The sequence below is a fragment of the Chrysochloris asiatica genome, unplaced genomic scaffold, assembly GCF_000296735.1.
Source record: "Chrysochloris asiatica unplaced genomic scaffold, ChrAsi1.0 scaffold00071, whole genome shotgun sequence".
Lineage (NCBI taxonomy): Eukaryota > Metazoa > Chordata > Mammalia > Afrosoricida > Chrysochloridae > Chrysochloris > Chrysochloris asiatica.
This window is the reverse complement of record NW_006408589.1, coordinates 12904512-12922828: the sequence shown is the minus strand read 5'-3', so window position 1 is coordinate 12922828 and position 18317 is coordinate 12904512. Positions and strand designations below refer to the sequence as shown.

Genomic DNA, 18317 nt, shown 5'->3' with positions numbered 1-18317 from the left:
GGTAAGAAGAGGAGGGAGAAGATTCTGATAATGATGACATAATTCATCCAAATATAATTGTAAAAACATAAAACTCTAGCATGGCTATACAGTGAGTCATCTCAGAAGAAGGAGGTGGGAGGGTGGGAATCCCACTACCATCAAAGAAAAATAGCTAGGAGTGGGTTGTGTCTTTTGGGTCCTGAGATCCCTGTGCATCAATCCTCCTCTACCCAGGAACAGAAAGCAGAGACAGAAAGCGACATTGGAGCATTGTTGAATGCTGTAAAGGATAAGTCGTACAGACATTTTAGGCAAATAGAATAGCAAGTGCAAAGACCCTGAGACAGGAATGTGGTGAAAGTGGATATGATAAGAAGCAATGAAAGGACAAGGTGATGGATGAGTAATGGAGGAAAAGAGTTGCAGAAGGTACAGTTGGAGAGGTGGCTAGAAGGTAGACTCATGTTAACTTGGATAATGGGGAATTCAGTATACAACCAGAGGGAGGCTGACAGAAGATTATGAAGGCAAGGGAAGACACAGGAGGATTAGTCACAGAGGACAGATCATGCATGTGGTGTTGGTCATGGGAAAGATTTTTTACTTGTTTTCTAAGTTTTGTTGGAATCTTGTGGATGGGGAGGGAGGAGCTAGGAAAGTAAGTGCTAATTAGAAGCCAAGTGACATGTCCTTACATCTTTTAGAAGGAAGTGTGGAAGACAGACTGAACTGTCAAGGGGACAATTTTAGGATCTAGTGAAGCAATCCCATAATTAGATATAATAATCTTATTTTTTCTCTTTTTCTTTTTAAGTATATGAGTATATTAAATAAGTGCATTAAAAATAACCTTAAAACCAATTAAGCTTCTTAATCATCACCTTGTGATTTCTCTCACGTTGCCGAAGTATTGCTGTTTTCCATTTATTTTTTCTGTGTACACATATGACTAATGGCCAGCACTGCCTAGACTCTAGAGAGACAAAGAGTAATTGCCACCAGTATCAAGTGTTAGAGTATTCACAATCTGGTTGGGGGCAAACACACACATGTGCACTTGCATGTATGCAGTACATGTTACCAAGTGTGTAAGTGATCTTGAGTGTCCAAAGTGATGAAGATGATGTTGGTAACCTCGCAACATGGATGAACTGGAGGGCATTATGCTGAGTGAAATTAGCCAATCACAAAAGGACAAATACAGTATGAGACTACTGTTGTAAAAACTCAAGAAAAGGCTTTTGTGATAAAATATTTTTGATGGTTACTAGGGATAGAAAGGACGGTAGATTAATTCACTGGCTAGAAGGTTAGACGTGGGTTAACTTGAGAAGGCAGTATACAACAAGAGGGAGGTTGGCAGATGATGAAGGTAAAGGAAGACACACAGGATAGCAAGAGTTAAAGGGAATAGAGGTGAATACTGTTACACACGCAATCCTGCAATAACAGTGATCTACAGATTACTATAAAGATAGGCCAAATGGGAGTGGTAAGGAGAGTGGGAGTATACACCCATATATAGAGAGAATATTTATACATGGGCATTTACCTTTGCTGCAAACCTATTAATGAATGTGGCAAAACATACAGAGGTAAAAATATGAAAACTTCTTAGACATTACCAAACACTTAGAGAGAATGGGTTACTGGGCCTAGCATCAGAGTCTTGGGGGACACCATGGTTAATTGGCATAACATAGTACACAAAGACAATATTCTACAGCTTAGTTTTGTTTTTGTTTTTTTAAGTTTTTATTGTGAATTATGTAATAGTTTACATGGGAGAAGATTAGCTTTACATTCAACCTATCATATTTCATTCCATTGCAACGTTTACACTCCCCTCCATGCATCATCAAATAATCAAAGAGTATACCCTGCCTCATGGATGCCAGCACACAGCCCCTCTCCCTCCCTGAGTCTAGAGTCTCCAGCCGCTCCATCTCATCCTCATCTCTGCCTCCATCTCTGACATCCCTGCTTCTCTGGGTAGGGTCTGAACTCTGCTTCTATCCCTTGATGGTCCCAGGGACCTCCTCTCTTGGACTGCAAAGTTAGCCACTCCCCTCCTTTTGTTATAAAATGTTTACCTTTACATTTCCAACCCTCACAGTCAATCCTAGTAGCAATTATTCATTACTGAACCGCAAGAGTCTTATCCCAATCTCCTTTCATCAGCCCCATCCAGGCAGATTGGAAACCACTCAGTGGAGATTCTACCTTCCCCTTCACCCTCTGGAACTAGAGTCCCTCTTGAAAGCATGTAAGCCAGTCATTTCGTGCCTTTGTGCACTCCCCCCTCCCCCCCTTTGTGGGAAGCCATATCTAAGTTGCCCATCTCTGTTAACCCTGTGTACGGAGGAGGTGGGAATGATCCTCTCTACAGTTTACTTTTGTTAGTAGTGATTGGAACCTCAAAAGCAGTCATTAAAGGTGTAACTATTGGTCTTCCCTGAGTGGAAGAAAGAAGAGTGATGAGAACTGAAGATGCCTGGAAACAATTCATCCAGTGGACTAATGAGCCACATGAGCTTCAGTCTTCATGACACTGAGACCAGAAGAACTAGATGGTGCCTGGCTACCACTACCAACTGCTATTCAGTGGGAGAAAATGTGGAACAAAATTCAAAATTAATTTTAAATGAACAGCAACAGGCTGACTGATCAGATAGAGGTTGGAGGTACCCTGAGAGTCTGTCCCTTGGTTACCCTTCAGTTCTGAAACTGAACTCACCCTTGTGACTCAGTTTTCAAAACACTTAGTGAGGTAAGCATACCATAGAATGGTCAGCCATTCCAGATCAAAAAGGCAGCATTTACACAAAGACAAAATTCAGGAAGGGTGGGAAAGAAGAAGGAATGGAAATACAAATTATAGGGAGAAAGTGTAATAAGTGAAGTTATATTGAGAGAATTGCAATCATTTAAATGACATGAAGTATATGATATGTTGAATATAAAACTTATAATCTGCTCTGTAAACCTTCACTCAATTTACAATAAAACTTAAAAAAAAAGAAGATGATCTTTGAGTAGGTTTTCCAGGTAGAGTGCCTGGGAGGTGAGTAGGAAATGGCTCTACTGGGGTTGGTGGAGAAGACAGGAAAGGCCATTCAAGAGAATTTCCTAGCATTCACAAAGGCATGGTGACATGAACAGGCTTGTTAGGAAAGATGACGCATCTTTTGGTATAATCAAACCATAAAGTGTATAGAAGCTTGCATGGACAAGGTTGGAAATGAAGCTAATAAAGGTGGGTTGTTACATGCTGTCAAGTGGGTTTCAACCCAGTCCAGCGCATTAACCCACAGCGCCACACCAGGACTCCTTGATATCATTTAGAGCTACTTACAATGTATCTCCTGGTATGGGGCTGCAGGCTAATGCGTCAGACTGCAAAGTTGATTCAACTGTAAGGTCGGTGGTTCAAGCTTACCAGCTACTTCTTGGAAACCATATACAGGGTCACTGTGGGTCGGAATTGACTCGACGGCACTTAACAACAACAACAAAATTTATCTCATGAACAATTCACTAACAGTGGTTAGTGAAAACAGCAAATCAAACTAAAAAAAGGAATATAGTCACTTGTGAGTATTTAAAATAAGCAAAATCCAGTCCTCACTCTGCAGAGATGCCACCTATTGCTTTGGCTTTGGTCATGCTGATCTTGCTGAAGTCCCCACATGTCCATTTCTAGCCTGACTTCTTCCTTGAGTTTCAGGCTCACATTCTTATTGTATATTGGACATTGTGTATCTCCAACAAGACATTAGTTTCCTTTCTTTGCCAAATCAACTTCAGATCTCCTATTATCTGCAATTGCCTATGATTTTTGACCACTTCCTTCTCCCTCACCTTCTCCCATCCAGTAAGTTAACGAATCCCATCATTTGTATCTCTGACACCCACTTTCACCAACTGGCCTCTTCAGCTGTCCTTCTAATTTTCATCCCAAACAACAAATGCCATCATCTCTTGGCTTACAAATTCCGAGTTATCCTTCTAAATTTTGTTGTGGGACACTGTAGTTTATAACTACTACCCACCTATATTTTGGAGTCCTGGTGTGGTGCTGTGGGTTAATGTGCCAGACTGCAAAGCTGTTTGAACTGCAAGGTCAGCAGTTCAAACTTACCAGCTGCTCATCAGAAACCCTATACCTGGTCACTATTGGTCGGAATCGACTCAACAACAACATGATACTACTGAGTTTTCTACCAAGGGTGTTTCTGGTATACGTGTGTTATAGCTTAATTATAGGTAGTTAACTATTCATGATTTGGAGAAATTTTCAGGTGTGTATTTGACATTTGTCAAGCCTAAATTGAAATCCTTATTGTTCTCTGAATGATTATTAATAAAGCTCCTTGTATAAGTGAGTATATACTATGACATATACGTTTGGTTAAGAACTTTTTCTACATGATCCAAGGTAATCTTCACATCAGGTAGATGTGAGGTACCTGTGCTCTCAATAACCACATTGTACCGATGTGGAGATGGGGTGCCCCCGACCAGCATTAGGTCACTTAAATGGTCCTACTTTTGTAGGAATGGCATTGCCAGGACTCCAATTTAAGTATGTCTTCTACCAAATAACTTGTTTTAAATACTGTTCCTACCCCTCTTCCAGGAGTTCTGGTTTTGGCACTGTAGGATAAGCACTGGACTGCAAGCTCAGTTTGAACTCAAGGTTGGCAGTTCAAAGTCACTAGCTGCTCCTTGGAAACCCTATACAGGGTTGCTATGAGTCAGAACCAACGTGGTGACACTTAACTATAGCAACAAGCCCCTCTTCCAAAGGACAGTTAAAATCTAGAACATTTAAAAGACAACTATTGGACAAGGAAGGAGCTCTTGTAGTGTAGTGGTTACGAATTGGGCTGCTAGCCTCAAGGTCAGCAGTTCAAAACTACCAGCTGTTCTGCGAGAGAAAGATGAGGCTTTCTGCTCCTGTAAAGATTTACAGCCTCGGAAACCCTGTGCAGGGTCAGTATGAGTCAGAACCGACTCCATGGTACTTAACAACAACAACATTGGACAAGGAATTCAAAACCTTACTCATAGACTCAGACTTCTTGGATTTTTTCAGATCACTGAACATGCTTATACTCTTTTGTTGTTTTAGTTGTCAGGTGCCATTGAGTTGGGTCTGATTCATAGCTATCCTATGTACAGTGAAACACTGTCAGGTCCTACACCATCCACACATCTTTGCTATGTTTGAATTCATTGTTGTAGCCAACCCAACCTTTTTATCTCTGACCCTTCACTTTACCAAGCATGATGCCCTTCTGCAGGGATTGGCCCCTCCTGGTTACATGTCTAAAGTACGTGAGAGAAAGTCTCACCATTCTCACATTTTTGGAGTCTTGATCGTAAGCTCGGTTCCAGACCTGAAGGGTGACCAAGGATCAGCCTCAGTGTCCCATCAGTCTCTATCTGGCCAGTAAGCGTGGTTTGTTTGGTTGTTGTTGTTTCATAATTTAAAATTTTTCCACATTTTCTCCCACTCTATCCAGGATCTTCTGATGTGATCTCTTTCAGAGAAATTGGTAGTGGTAGCTAGGCACCATCTAGTTCTTCTGGTCTTAGTGTCATGAAGACTTATGTTTATGTGGTTCATTTGCCCATTGGATGAATTGTTTCTAAGCATCTCACTTCTTCCAAGACAGATTTGTTTGTCCTTCTGGAAGTTTGTGGAATGTTCAGTATTCTTTACCAATACCATAATTCAAATGCATTCATTCTTCTTTGATCTTCCTTATTGATTGTCCAGCTTATACATACATATGCTGTTGTTGTTGTTGTTAGGTGCCATTGAGTTGGTTCCTACTCATAGAGACCCACTGTACAACAGAACAAAACACCGTCCCATCCCACACCATTCTCTTACTTATTTATTCTACAGTGTCAATCCATTTTGTTGGCTTGACAAAAAAGGTTCCTCTTTTTTTGCTGACACTCATGTTACCAAGCATGATATCCTTCTCCAGGGACTTGTCCCTCTTGATAACATTTCCACAGTATGAGAGACAAAGTCACCTCATCTGTATGCAATGACTAAAAATTCCATGGATTGAATTATGCACAACTTCGTCCTCAACATGTTATCTTTGCTTTTTAATACTTTAAATAGGTCTTGTGCTGCAAGTTAGCAATGCAATAAGTAATTTGATTTGTTGACTGCTGTTTCCAATAGTGCACTCCTACTGGTATGGCTCAGTAGGATAAGCACTTGACTTCAAGGTCAGTTTGAACCACAAGGTTGGTAGTATTGATTATAGATCCAAGTAAAATGAAATCCTTACAACTTCAATAGTACAATCGTACAAAAAAGTTTAAAGATCAGTAATTTATTTTAATGTTAGCTGTGTCAAATCATTCACTAACTATCAGACGTGATTGTCAGTCATCTTAGGATCACTTGGCTTTTATTAAGAATTAAAACGCTTTAAAGGATTTATTAAGTAGGAACCAACAATCAGGTATTTGTGATGATGGTAAGAAAACCTGTGGACCCCTAGACGCAGGGGACAGAGTGGTGTAGTAGGCAGAGATTGAAACTTTAGGGTTAGGCAGAATGGAGATTGGGTGCCAGAAATCCTCAGCTTCACTTTTCTCATCTGTAGAGCAGAAATCAAAAACATACAAGTTGATAATTGCAAGTAAAACATTTAGCATTGTAATTGACACATTATAAGTGATGAATGAATAGAGTCGCATCTACTGAAGACCAGATGAGAATAGAAACACCAGTATAGCATTTAAAAAATTTAGAACTGTAGCTGAATAAATTGCACAACAATGAGGAAACCCCAGTCACTTATTCATTCATTCTTTCTTTCATTCATTCATGGAAGCTCCTCTGCTTATAAGGCTTTGAGTTGAGTACCGGAAACCTAAAGATGAGCAAGGTTCAAAACAAGATACAGTTACTGGTTTCTAGACTCTAAACCCTTCTCTTAAAATCCTAGTGAGAAGAAGTACAAGAAGGCTTCAAAAGTTCATGGAAAAATGAAATTAAAAGATAATGGAGTTTTTCCATGAGCTTTATCAGTATCTTGTTTCCTGAAGACAAGTCACAATTGAAATCATAAATGGTGCCACATAAGAGAGAGGGGAAGCTACGGTCTGCAAGAGAATTGCTTGTCCTTGAGTTATCCTTGAGGTGAAAGTCTCCTGACCCCAGAAAAAGGGTTATATCTTCTTAGTTGTCACCAGTAGAACTATGACCTTGTTTTCATACCGTAACTATGGATACCAAGGCTACCTTGTTCACTTAGTAGCCAAGCATGTTTCAAAAAACAAACAAACACATACCAAAAAAAAAAAAAAAAAATCACATGACCTAGAGAATCCATCTCAGAACAGGAAGCAGGATGGGGAGGTGAAAACAGCACAGGGATCCAGAGAGATAGTTTAAGGTAACATTGAAGAGCACAATCTTTCATAATATACAGAGCTCTGGGTTTAAATCCTTTGACAGTTATTTGCCTTCTCCACATCTGATTTTTCATATCTGAAATGTTGTTAGTTCATAAATAATTGTGACAACATATTTCTAGTTTCTTCAATATAGTTGTTACCTAATACAATGCTGGTTCAGTGATCACATGCTCGCCTTCCATGGAAAGGATCCAGGTTCTGTTTGCAGCCGGTGAACCTAATGCACAGCAACCACCCATCTGTCATTGGAGGCTTGCATTGTACTCTGATGATGAGCAGATTTCAGTGAAGCTTCCAGAATATGACAAGCTAGGAAAAACTCAGCCAACGGCAGCCCTATGGATTACAATAGTCCAGTCTTGCACCCATGGGGATGGCGCAGGATCGGGAAGCCTTTTGTTCCATTGTGCGTGGGGTTAACATGAGTCAGGGTCTACCTTGACTGCAGCTAACTATTTAAACCATGCATATAGTGTCATTATTGCTACCATCATCATAGTCATTGTCTCTGAGTGATTTACACTAATCCCATTTCCATAGCTTTGTGGATTTCTTACAAGATTGTCATGGTTGCTAAAATTTAATAGTGAAAGTACAAAAGAAAATGATGCAAACATATGGAATTCATTTATGTCATTGTCAAGTGTGATTTTTGTCCCTGCATCCTATAGAGTATAGGGTATGTGACTAGGACTGGACTAAAACCCAAAAATGCCAAACCAGTTGCCTTTGAGTGTATTCTGACTCATGGCTGCATCGGGTTCTCAATGACTGACCTTTCAGAAGTAAATCAAAATGCCTTTCTCCCAAGGCATATATTTCTCTGAGTAAATTCAAACCATCAGCCTTTCAGTTTGTAGCCAAGTGCTTAACTGTTTATACCATACAGGTGCACTTAGGACTGTGGTGGTGGTTGTGTGCCACTGAATCTGTTCCAACTCACAGCGACCCTGTGTAGAGTTTCCAAGGTTGTAAATCTTTATGGGAGCAGAAATCTTCATCTTTCTCCCATGGAGCTTCTGGTAGATTTGAACTGCTGTCCTTGCAGTTAGCAGCCCAGCTCATAATCAACTGTGCTACCAGAGTTTCTTACTTAGAACTATAATTTAAAAAAAAAATTTTTTTTGACAATTACTATAAAGTTGATTCCAGCTCATGGTGATCCATATTTTTAGAAGAGCTCTGTGATGCATAGCTTTTTCAGTAGCTATAATCTTAGGGAAGTAGATCAGTAGGCTTTTCTTCCATGATACCACTAGGTGATTTCAAATTGGCTATCTTGTATTAATAACTGAGTGCTAACCATTTGTGCTGAGCTCTGGTAGCATAGTGGTTACGAATTGGGCTGCGAACGACAAGGTCAGCAGTTCAAAACTACTAGCCGCTCCTAGGGAGAAAGATGAGGCTTTCTGCTGCTGTAAAGTTTTCCAGCCTCGGAAACCCTGTTCAGGGTTGCTATGGGTTTGAACTGACTCAATGGCACTTAACAATAACAACAACCATTTGTGCTACCCAGGGCCTCCTAGGACAATGTTGTTGTTGGGACCATCTCCTAGCAACACCATGAGACAGAGTAGAATTTTCTTGGCTGAAATCTTTACAGAACCAGATCACCAGATCTTTCTGCATGGATCCACTGGGTAAATCAGTCAAGTGCGAAATCATTGTTTGAACAGGACTCTCTGGGAACACACTGTTGTTGTCAGGTGTCATCGAGTCACTTCCAACTCACAGCAACCCTCTATAGGGTTTCTGAAGCTGTAAATCTTTATGGGAGCAGAAAGCCTTATCTTTCTCCCTCTCTGAGCAGTTGGTGAGTTTGAACTGCCAACCTTGTAGTTGGGACTGTACTTGTTAGGTTCCATCAAGTCAGTTCCAACTCATAGCAACCCACGCACAACAGAACAAAACACCTTCCAGTCCTGCCGCATCCTCATAATTGTTTTCCTGCTTGAGCCCATTGTTGTTTCCACTGTATCTTTCCATCTTACTGTGGGGTTGGGGGTGGGGAGGTCTTCCTCTTTTTTGCTCTCTATTCCACCAAGCATGATGTCCTTTACAAGTCTGGTCCTTCCTGAAAACATGTCCATAATACAGTCTGTACTTCTTTCAAGACTTGTCTGTTCTTCCTTCAGTCCATGGTACTTTCAATATTCTTCACCAACAGCATAATTTGAATGCATTGATTCTTCTACAGACTTTCTTATACGTTGTCCAATTTTCCCACACTTACGAGCTATTGAAAATACCATGGCTTGGGTCAGTTGCCTCTCAGTCTTCAAACTGACATGTTTGCTTTTTGGCACTTTCAAGAGGTCTTTTGCAGCAGATTTGCCTAATAAAATATGTCATTTGTTTTCTCGGCTGCTGCTTCCATGGATATTGATTGTGGATCCAAGCAAAGTGAAATCTTTGACAACGTCAATCTTTTCAACCGTTTATCATGATGTTATTCCCTGGTTCAGTTGTGTGGATTTTCATTTTCTTTATATTGAGGTACAATTCATGCTGAAGACTGTGTAGTCTTTGATCTTCGTCAGTGAGTATCACCAGTCCTCTTTGCTTCCAGCAACTAGGACTCTTGTACATCAGAGTGGGGAAATTCCCATCAAGATGTTTTGCTTTCATCACGGCAGGCACTCTGACCCCTCTCTCTTTTTCTTGGCAGGCATTTCCTTTTTAAGACGTCCTCGGGAAGCACGCCCCTGTTTAGCAGCTCTTCTCCGGGATACCCTTTGACCTCAGGAACGGTTTACACACCACCACCCCGCCTCCTGCCCAGGAACACCTTCTCCAGGAAGGCCTTCAAGCTGAAGAAGCCCTCAAAATACTGCAGCTGGAAATGTGCCGCCCTGTCCGCCATCGCCGCGGCCCTTCTCTTGGCTATCCTGCTGGCGTATTTCATAGGTAAGTCCGTGCAGCCTGCTCACCAGCCCAGGATGTGAGATGCTGGGGCGTGGGCATGGACTTGTGAATGGAGAGACCCTCTGCTGTTTGTACAATTTGCTTCTTGGCTCCTGAAAGAAGTAATAATGAGTGATGGATGGAAGTGATTTTTTTTTCTGCCTGAAATCCATTTAAATCTGATGAGTTTCTCCTTCAGGATTCGAAATGACATTTATCAGCACTGAAATTAAGCATCCTTACTGGATCTTTTCTTGGAGATGAGCTGAGAATTGCTGTGCCTGCAAACTCATCCCTCACTCCCAAAGTAGCCTTCTGCTTTCCTCCATCATTGCATTTTAACCCATGTGTATGCTCCAAAATTCCACTCAACATTAGTTAAATTTAGCCAAAAACTCAATAGAAGGAGGAGAGTGACTGGAATGCCTGGAAACACCTTGATTGAAGGGAAAACCAAGTAGCTAGCTTATTTTCAGAGCTGTGGGTTAGCAGCATGACAGGACTAAGATGCCAACACATGCAGTCTAGTCTTTGTGCAGAGTCAAATCGCTTTTGCCTGTCTCCATCACATCCTTCGTTTGCCTTTGTCCCTTTTGACTCATTCCCACGTTTCACCATACGCTCCTGAATCAAAGTCAGGTTTCCCTCCCATGCCAGCTGTGTTCCTGGTGACTCTGTGTATGATTTAGGGTAGCCACTTGGTGAAATTGCTGGGGTTTTTTTCTTCCCCTGCCAAGGATGTTGGTTTGTGCCCATCAGGGGTAGCCATATAACCATGGAAAGCAACAGATGCTGAGAGCTTAGGGGCAGGGTGCCACAGGCATATCGGCATTCTGGGCCAGACCCAAACTCTGCTCACAGCTCCTGGCCCCGACCAAGAACCTCAGTCCTGCTGCTCTGTCAACCAAGCCTGCCAATGGCAGATCTCCTGGCATAGGAAGAGGCCAGGCCACAGTGAGGTTTGTGAAAGTTTATTTTAAACCCTTGATGGTTCCGGCTTGGCTTCAGGACAGCTATGACAGGCCTTCTCATTCTGGCTGTGCCATTTGACAATGTCAACCTATAAAACACTGGCCAAAAAGGGCCAACTCCAAAATACTTCACAACCCTTATGCTGAAATCCTTCCTGTTCCAGCAAAAAACAATAGACCTGATGGCTTGAATCTTCCTCCACACAAGCCCTTTCTCCTCCCCCAGTGTGAAGGTGTCCACACTTCTTTATCTTTAGACAACCGTGTCAGCATGATGCCTATCAGAGAAGGGGTTGGTGCAGTAATTCCAAACTTTCTTACCTGATGGCAGAGGAAAGTTACTATACATGCCCAGAGATCTGGGGCCCAGCCCAAAGCAGACCATGACAAGTCAAAAATGGATATGGATTTTTCCACTGTCTTCCATAATATATCTATGTTTATTATGGAAAAATTACCTCTTCTCTTCCTTACTAGTTAGATTTCTCAGGAATGCCCTCCAAAGCCAAGAAAAATGGCATGCCTGGGAAAGGCACCATGTTTGACTGACTGGGACTTTGCAAAATCCTTTGTGATTTAAACCTCAGTACTACATCCCAAACCAAACCCACTGCCATCAACAGAATTCCAACTCAAAGAGAACCTATGAATCGAGACTGTGAGTCTTTATAGAAACACACAGCGTCAACTTTCTCCCACCTGACTGTTGATGGGTTTGAACTTCCAACCTTGAAGTTAGCAACCCAACACCTAACCAACAGAGCCACTAGCCACCAGCGCTCTTTCCAGCTCTACATGTTGTTAAGTGCTGAAGAGTCAGTTCAGACTTCTAGCAACCTTATATATGGGTTCCAAGGAGTTGTTTGTGGGTCTAAATCATGCTTAGAGTAATCAATCCATTGCTCATCCTACAGTGCCACACTAGGACACCCCAGGGTTCTAGCTCTACAGAGGTCTCCCAGATTCCTGCTTCTCACTCAGCTCTGAATGAATGGTGCAGTAATAGATTGGCCTGGGGAACCAGGGTTCAGGGCACCTCTCACAGACTTGAGTAGACTTTTAGATTGTTAAAGATTTGTGGTATGTAATTCCTCAGGTAGCTGTTCAGGGGCTCAGTGGACGCAAACTGAATGTGCCTTCAGGGTCTTTGCATGATTTGGCTTTGTGTCAAAGACTTCCAAAAGGGCCCATGTGCTCACTTTGCAGGTTGAATGTTCTTCTGGGCTGGTGGGCACCTGGGGAGCCCGGAAACAAAAATGGAGGTACTACCTGCCTCTGCCAATAGCATCCCCAGACTACCTCCAACCCCACTTGCAGGAAAGAGATAGATAGCTACTGCCTGATTGATTGAGCTCGATAGTTAAAATATAATAGCTTTCTGTAAGGACAAGCATATAAATGGGAAACCATATAGTGAGAGTGTAATGTTTTAATCGAGTATGTAACTTGTAAATGATGGATTAGGAAACATATTTATCCTACAGTCTGGAGGCTACTGGAAGCTGGACCTGAGCGTCTTAGAATGGTTTATTAGTTTATAATCCATCATTTCCTATTATGTATGCTTTAGGTAAGATTATGCTTTGACCCTGGAGTATTGAAGAATAGTTTATGACTCAAAATGAGTGATGTAACAGGGCAATTTCCTCGGCAGAATGGTAGAGAGCATGGAGCTCTCTGGAGCCACTCTCGGCTCTTCTCTGGAGAAAACACGGAGGTGGGAAAGCATGGTGAGGGGTCAGGGTCTTGAATTCTGACCTTGGCCCCAATGTCTCCTTTCTCTTTAGCCATGGCAAAGCCACTTGCCTACTGGGCCTTGACTTTCTAAGTACAAAATAGGGGTATGATGGTTATTTACGTTCAGAAATTCCAAAGTATGGTAAGGATTAATTAACATGTAGAAATCACTTTGAAGATGAAAAGCAGTAGATTATTAATTATAGAGCTGCAGGGGCATAAACAGTACATTGCAAACACAGAAGAAAGTGCTGTTGGGAGCAAGGAGGGATTGATTGTGCCTACCTAGATAACAAGCCATTAGGGAAGGACAGACGATTTAAGGGGGAGGACAGCTTCGAAACCCCAAGCCCCTCTGCCTCACACATGACTCCAAGTTCCATAAGAACATAAGAAGTCCAGAAATCGAAGGACTAGCAGGAACTGTGACAAACAAGCCAAATTATCTTCCTTGCATGTTGTAACCCGTTGAGAAAGAAAGCTTTCCAGAAATGAGCAATTTGGAATAGTTCAGCCCCATGACAAGTTCTTCAACAGATCTAGGCTTGTGGGTGGGTGTAAAAGCTGAATGATGCCAGCCCTGGTACAAAATTGGAAGACGTGGATCTTCACCAACTCAGGAATGATCCCATAGTTTCCTGTTCACACAACGTGGATCTGAGATCTTCCATCAGATTCTCTCTGTGCCAGCTTCTCCCAGCACATGGACCCCAGCCTGGAATTAATTGCTCTGAAAGCTGCATGAACTCTCCCAGGCCACTAGGGGACCACTTGGTGAGATACTCAGCCCCTGACGTAAACAGTGCTTAGAGAGAACTCCTTTAGGAGCATTTGGCTATGAAGTGGGAAGAGAGTTCTTCTCAAGAACTTGGTTCATCTCTTCTTTAGGCAGGTCAAGTGTAGGCACTGCCTGAAAACAAGATGTCCCTTTATATCCCTCAGTGTTTAAATCATATAACCCGTGTTTCCTGCCTGTTTTATAGCAAATGTGCTTTTTCTTTTATCTACATGTAGGTGTTTTGTTGTTAGTTGTTGCATTAGCTCTGACTCCTTGAGACTTCATGTGCAGGAAATCCGATTTAAAGGGAGGGCAGCCAGAATTTCTAAGTGCTGAATGAACTGTTGCCCAGCCCTGCACCATTACCACCAGCAGCAGTGGTCTGCTCAAGTCCATAGTGGGGTCCAGTGTATATTTGAGTGCTTTCCAATATAGGAGGCTTATCTTCCAGCATCGTATTAGACAATATCCTATTGTGATCCATAAGGCTTTCATGGTCTGATTTTCAGAAGTAGATCTCCAAGCCTTTCTTCCTCATCTGTCTTAGTCTAGAAGCTGCTGGAACCCTGAATAGTGACCCTACTGGTATTGAAAATACCTGTGACCTAGTTTACAGGAACATAGGAGCCACCCCAATATGGCAAGCTGGCAGACGAGCGGTGATTTTATCTTAATAGTGTACATAACTGGCCCTACCCTTGTACCTGTTTAGAATTATTGCCACTAGCCTCCAACACACAGCACAGCAGACAATACAATTGGCATATAATGATCACTTGACGAGAGGCCCTCAAGAGTCTGAAGTCACATAGCTCATTAGTTACAAGACCAAGACCAAGCCCTGGGGCTCCTGATACACAGTCTGTCCTTCCCTTGGCTCCTAGATGCTGGCAGCCAGAATTTGTAAGTGTTGTATGGAACCTACACAATCTTTCCTTACCAAGCTGTGCCTTCATTTGCAAGAGAGACTAACTGGTTCCTAATCATCTTTTACATAACAATGATTGTGAGGATGGTGCAAGACTTGTCATACAGAGGGTTACTGTGAGTCTTATCTATTTGAGGTTACTCATCAACACCAACAACAGCAGCAGCAATCATCTTCTATAGGAGCCTTGGTGGCACAATGGCTAAGGACTCAGCTGCTAACCCAAACGTGGTTCAAGCCTGCTTTGTAGGAGAAAGAGCTGGTGATCTGAGTCCATACATGTTACAGCCAAGAAAACCCTATGAAGTTGTTCTGCTCTGCCACAAGGGGTCGCTATGAATCACATGGACTCAACATTGACTATTATCTTGTAATATAAACAAGCATCATATCTTCCCCCTGAGTCACCTCACATTCCTGTTTCCCCAAATATCTTCTGTTTGAGGTATCAGCAATAAATAGATATTGAATATTTTGGGCTTTGCAAGGCATATGTTCTCTGTTACAACTGCTCAACTCTACCACACAGTAAGACGAAAGTAGCTGTAAATAGTATATAAACAAACAGGCTTGGCTAAATGCCAATAAAAATTACATTTTTTGTTGTTGTTAAGTGCCGTTGAGTTGGTGCCGACCCATAGCAACCCTGCATAGGGTTTCTGAGGAGCAGCTGGTGAGTTTGAACCACCAACCTTGCAGTTCAAACGGCTTTACATTCTGGCACATTAACCCACAGTGCCACCCCAGGACTCCAAAAATTACATTATGAACACTGAAATGTATATTTTATGTAATTTTCACCTGTGGCAAAATGTTATTCTTTTGAATTTTTCCAACTCATTATAATATAAAGTCATTACATAGTTTGGAAACCCCTGTTTAATTACATATTAATGTTCTTGTCCTAAGAATATCATTACAGGATGTCTCCTTCTTTATAAAAACATAAAATTGCTTTCAAAATGGCTAAGCATCCAACCATATGTCCACTGTAAATGAAAGTGAAGATTGGCATTTTCTGATGTTGCAATCCCATTGCATAATGAATAATTACATCTGACTTTCTCTCCCAAATGAGAAAGTAGGAAAAGCAAAAAACCTATCTGTCTTAGTTAATCAGTGCGGCTATAACAAAAAAATACCACAAGTGAATGGCTATAACAAACAGATATTTATTTTCTCACAATTTAGAAGGCTGGGGGTTTGAATTCAGAACACTGACTCCGGTGAGAGGTCCTTGGAGATTTCCATGTGTCTTGGCATCAATATTCCCTTGGATCTAGGAACTTCATAATGAGGTCCAAAGGAGGCACTCTACTCGCTCTTCTTTCTTGGTGATTTTAGGTCCCTCTCTCTCTGCTTACTTCTTTCTCCTTTTATAGCTCAAAAGAGATCAACTCAAGATACAACCTAATCCTGTAGATTGTCTCCAACCTCATTAATACCTTAGAAATGATGATTTAGAGCACATAGGATCATTATATCAGATCAGAGCTTGTCACATCATATCACATAATGGAGTGATTGCTTCTATTATACAGCTCAACTGCTAAAGCATTGAGAATCCTGGACCAGCCAAGTTGACACACAAACCTGTAACTATCACACTATCTCTTTAGTTAAGCACTTCCTGTTGTTAAGTGCCGTAGAATTGGTTCCAACTCATAGCGACCTTGTATAGGATTTCTCAGGAGCGGCTGGTGGATTTAAACTCTCTACCATGTGGTTAGCAATCTAGTGCTTATCCTACAGCACCGCACCAGGAGTCCAAATTTCCTATATGACAAATATCTCCATAATAATACAGTAGTTTTTTACTCGGTTGCTTGAAACAGTCCACTGATGGAATAGAATTAACTAGTACTTTTTCAGGCTACTCACTTTTCTCCTCAGTTTCCATGGATTGCAGGTTCTCCTGCAAAATCTTTACCTGGTTTTAAAATATCACTCAGTGTCTCACACCTTCAATGTTGAAGTTGCCTAACAAGTTGTAACAGTGCTTGGTCATTGAATGACATCATTCTTTCTTGTTAGCGGTAGAACAGATGTAGAATATGAATCAGCTCTGAGTCATGATGACCTCCTGTGTGTCTGACAAGAACTGTACTCCATAGGGTCTTATTTACTGATCTTTGAAAGTAGACCATAGGCCATTCTTACTAATCCTCTGAATGTACTCGAACCTCCAAGCTTAAGGGTAGCAGCCGTAGCCAAGCGCATTAATGATTTGCACCACCCAGGAACTCCAAAGTAAATCTGGTTTCCTTAAGGGCATAGAATGTTCTTGCAGGTCTTCTCCACAGGAAAGAAGAAAGAGGTTTCAGATTGTGTGTTTGCTAAATCCAGATAATCCTAGAAATTCTAATTTGAGAATCAACACACTATTCAGCATGACAACGCCCTTGGACTATTGCCTCTGAGTTAAAAACAATATGTAACATGCATTGAGCCTCTGTCAAAAAAAAAAAAAAAACGATCCACGTGGTTGGGGTGGGGCAAGTAGAGAGAAAGATAAGAACATTTATGTCATCCTGAATCAGTTTTTAGCTCTTCAGATCTCTGCCAAACTAACACACACACACATATATATATATATGTTAGAAAGTCACCTTGTCTTTTCTCACTACAGTAATTCCTGCCAAATATGAAATACTATGTTTTAAGTCAGCTGTTGAACGCTCCATCTTCTGCCACTCCGACTTTGATCTGGGAAGAACGTGGGCCATCAACATGTCAGGATGTTAAAAGTGTGGTAATTTGGGGTGCTTTCAGTTTCTTTTGAAAACAATGAGAGATTATTTTCTATGGAAACTAAAAGCCTACAATGTGTTTAAAGTTGCTACACTTGAAAATTGATGTGTTGCGACTCATGCTGATGAATCCTGCGATCTCGGCTGCTATTTTGTGTATTCCCATCTCACTCCACGGAGCAGGTTTGGGGCAAATACAAAGAAAATGATAGAAAATGATGACAACAGTACACTCACGTGGCATCCATTGTGAGGGGGGCCATAGTTTCAGAAAAAAGTTGGCCCTCCTATTCAAGCTCACGGTTCTTGGACTTTCCAGACCAAATCAAAACGCAAACCAGGTGCCTTTTAGTAGATTTTGACTTGGGTGACCCCATGCATGTCATGATAGAGCTGTCCTCCATAGTGTTTTCAATGGGATATTTTTCAAAAGTAAATTGCCAACCCTTTCTTGCAAGGATCATCTGAGTAGAGTCAAACTTCCAAACCTCCAATGGTTTAGTTAGAAGCTGAGTCTTTCAAACATTTGTACCCCTCAGGAATTCCCTAGACTATCTATGTTATCGTTGTTATTGTTAAGTGATGTTGTGTCAGCTCTGACTCATAGCCACCCTGTATAGGGTTTCCAAGGAGCAGCTGGTGGGTTTGAACCCCCTACCTTGTGTCCAGTGTTTATCCTACACCAGAAGTCCACACCAGGTGTCCAGACTACCTATAGAAATGGTAACGCTCACCCTCCCGTCTGCATTCCAAATTATGCATTTAGCTCCTATTAGTTAAAGGGCAAAATGTCCATGATTAAATCTAGACAG

The 18317-nt window shown here is 41.6% G+C and overlaps 1 protein-coding gene across 4 annotated transcripts in view; it reads left to right on the top strand.

Annotated features, from left to right (window-relative positions):
- TENM2 (teneurin transmembrane protein 2) overlaps positions 1-18317 on the top strand; it is a 1406199-nt gene that overhangs the window by 1026156 nt on the left and 361726 nt on the right. For all 4 annotated transcript variants that reach the window (XM_006864840.1, XM_006864839.1, XM_006864842.1 and 1 more), the window contains one exon: positions 10106-10344. In XM_006864840.1, the coding sequence (XP_006864902.1) occupies positions 10106-10344 (239 nt within the window). The remainder of the gene's footprint in view (positions 1-10105; positions 10345-18317) is intronic.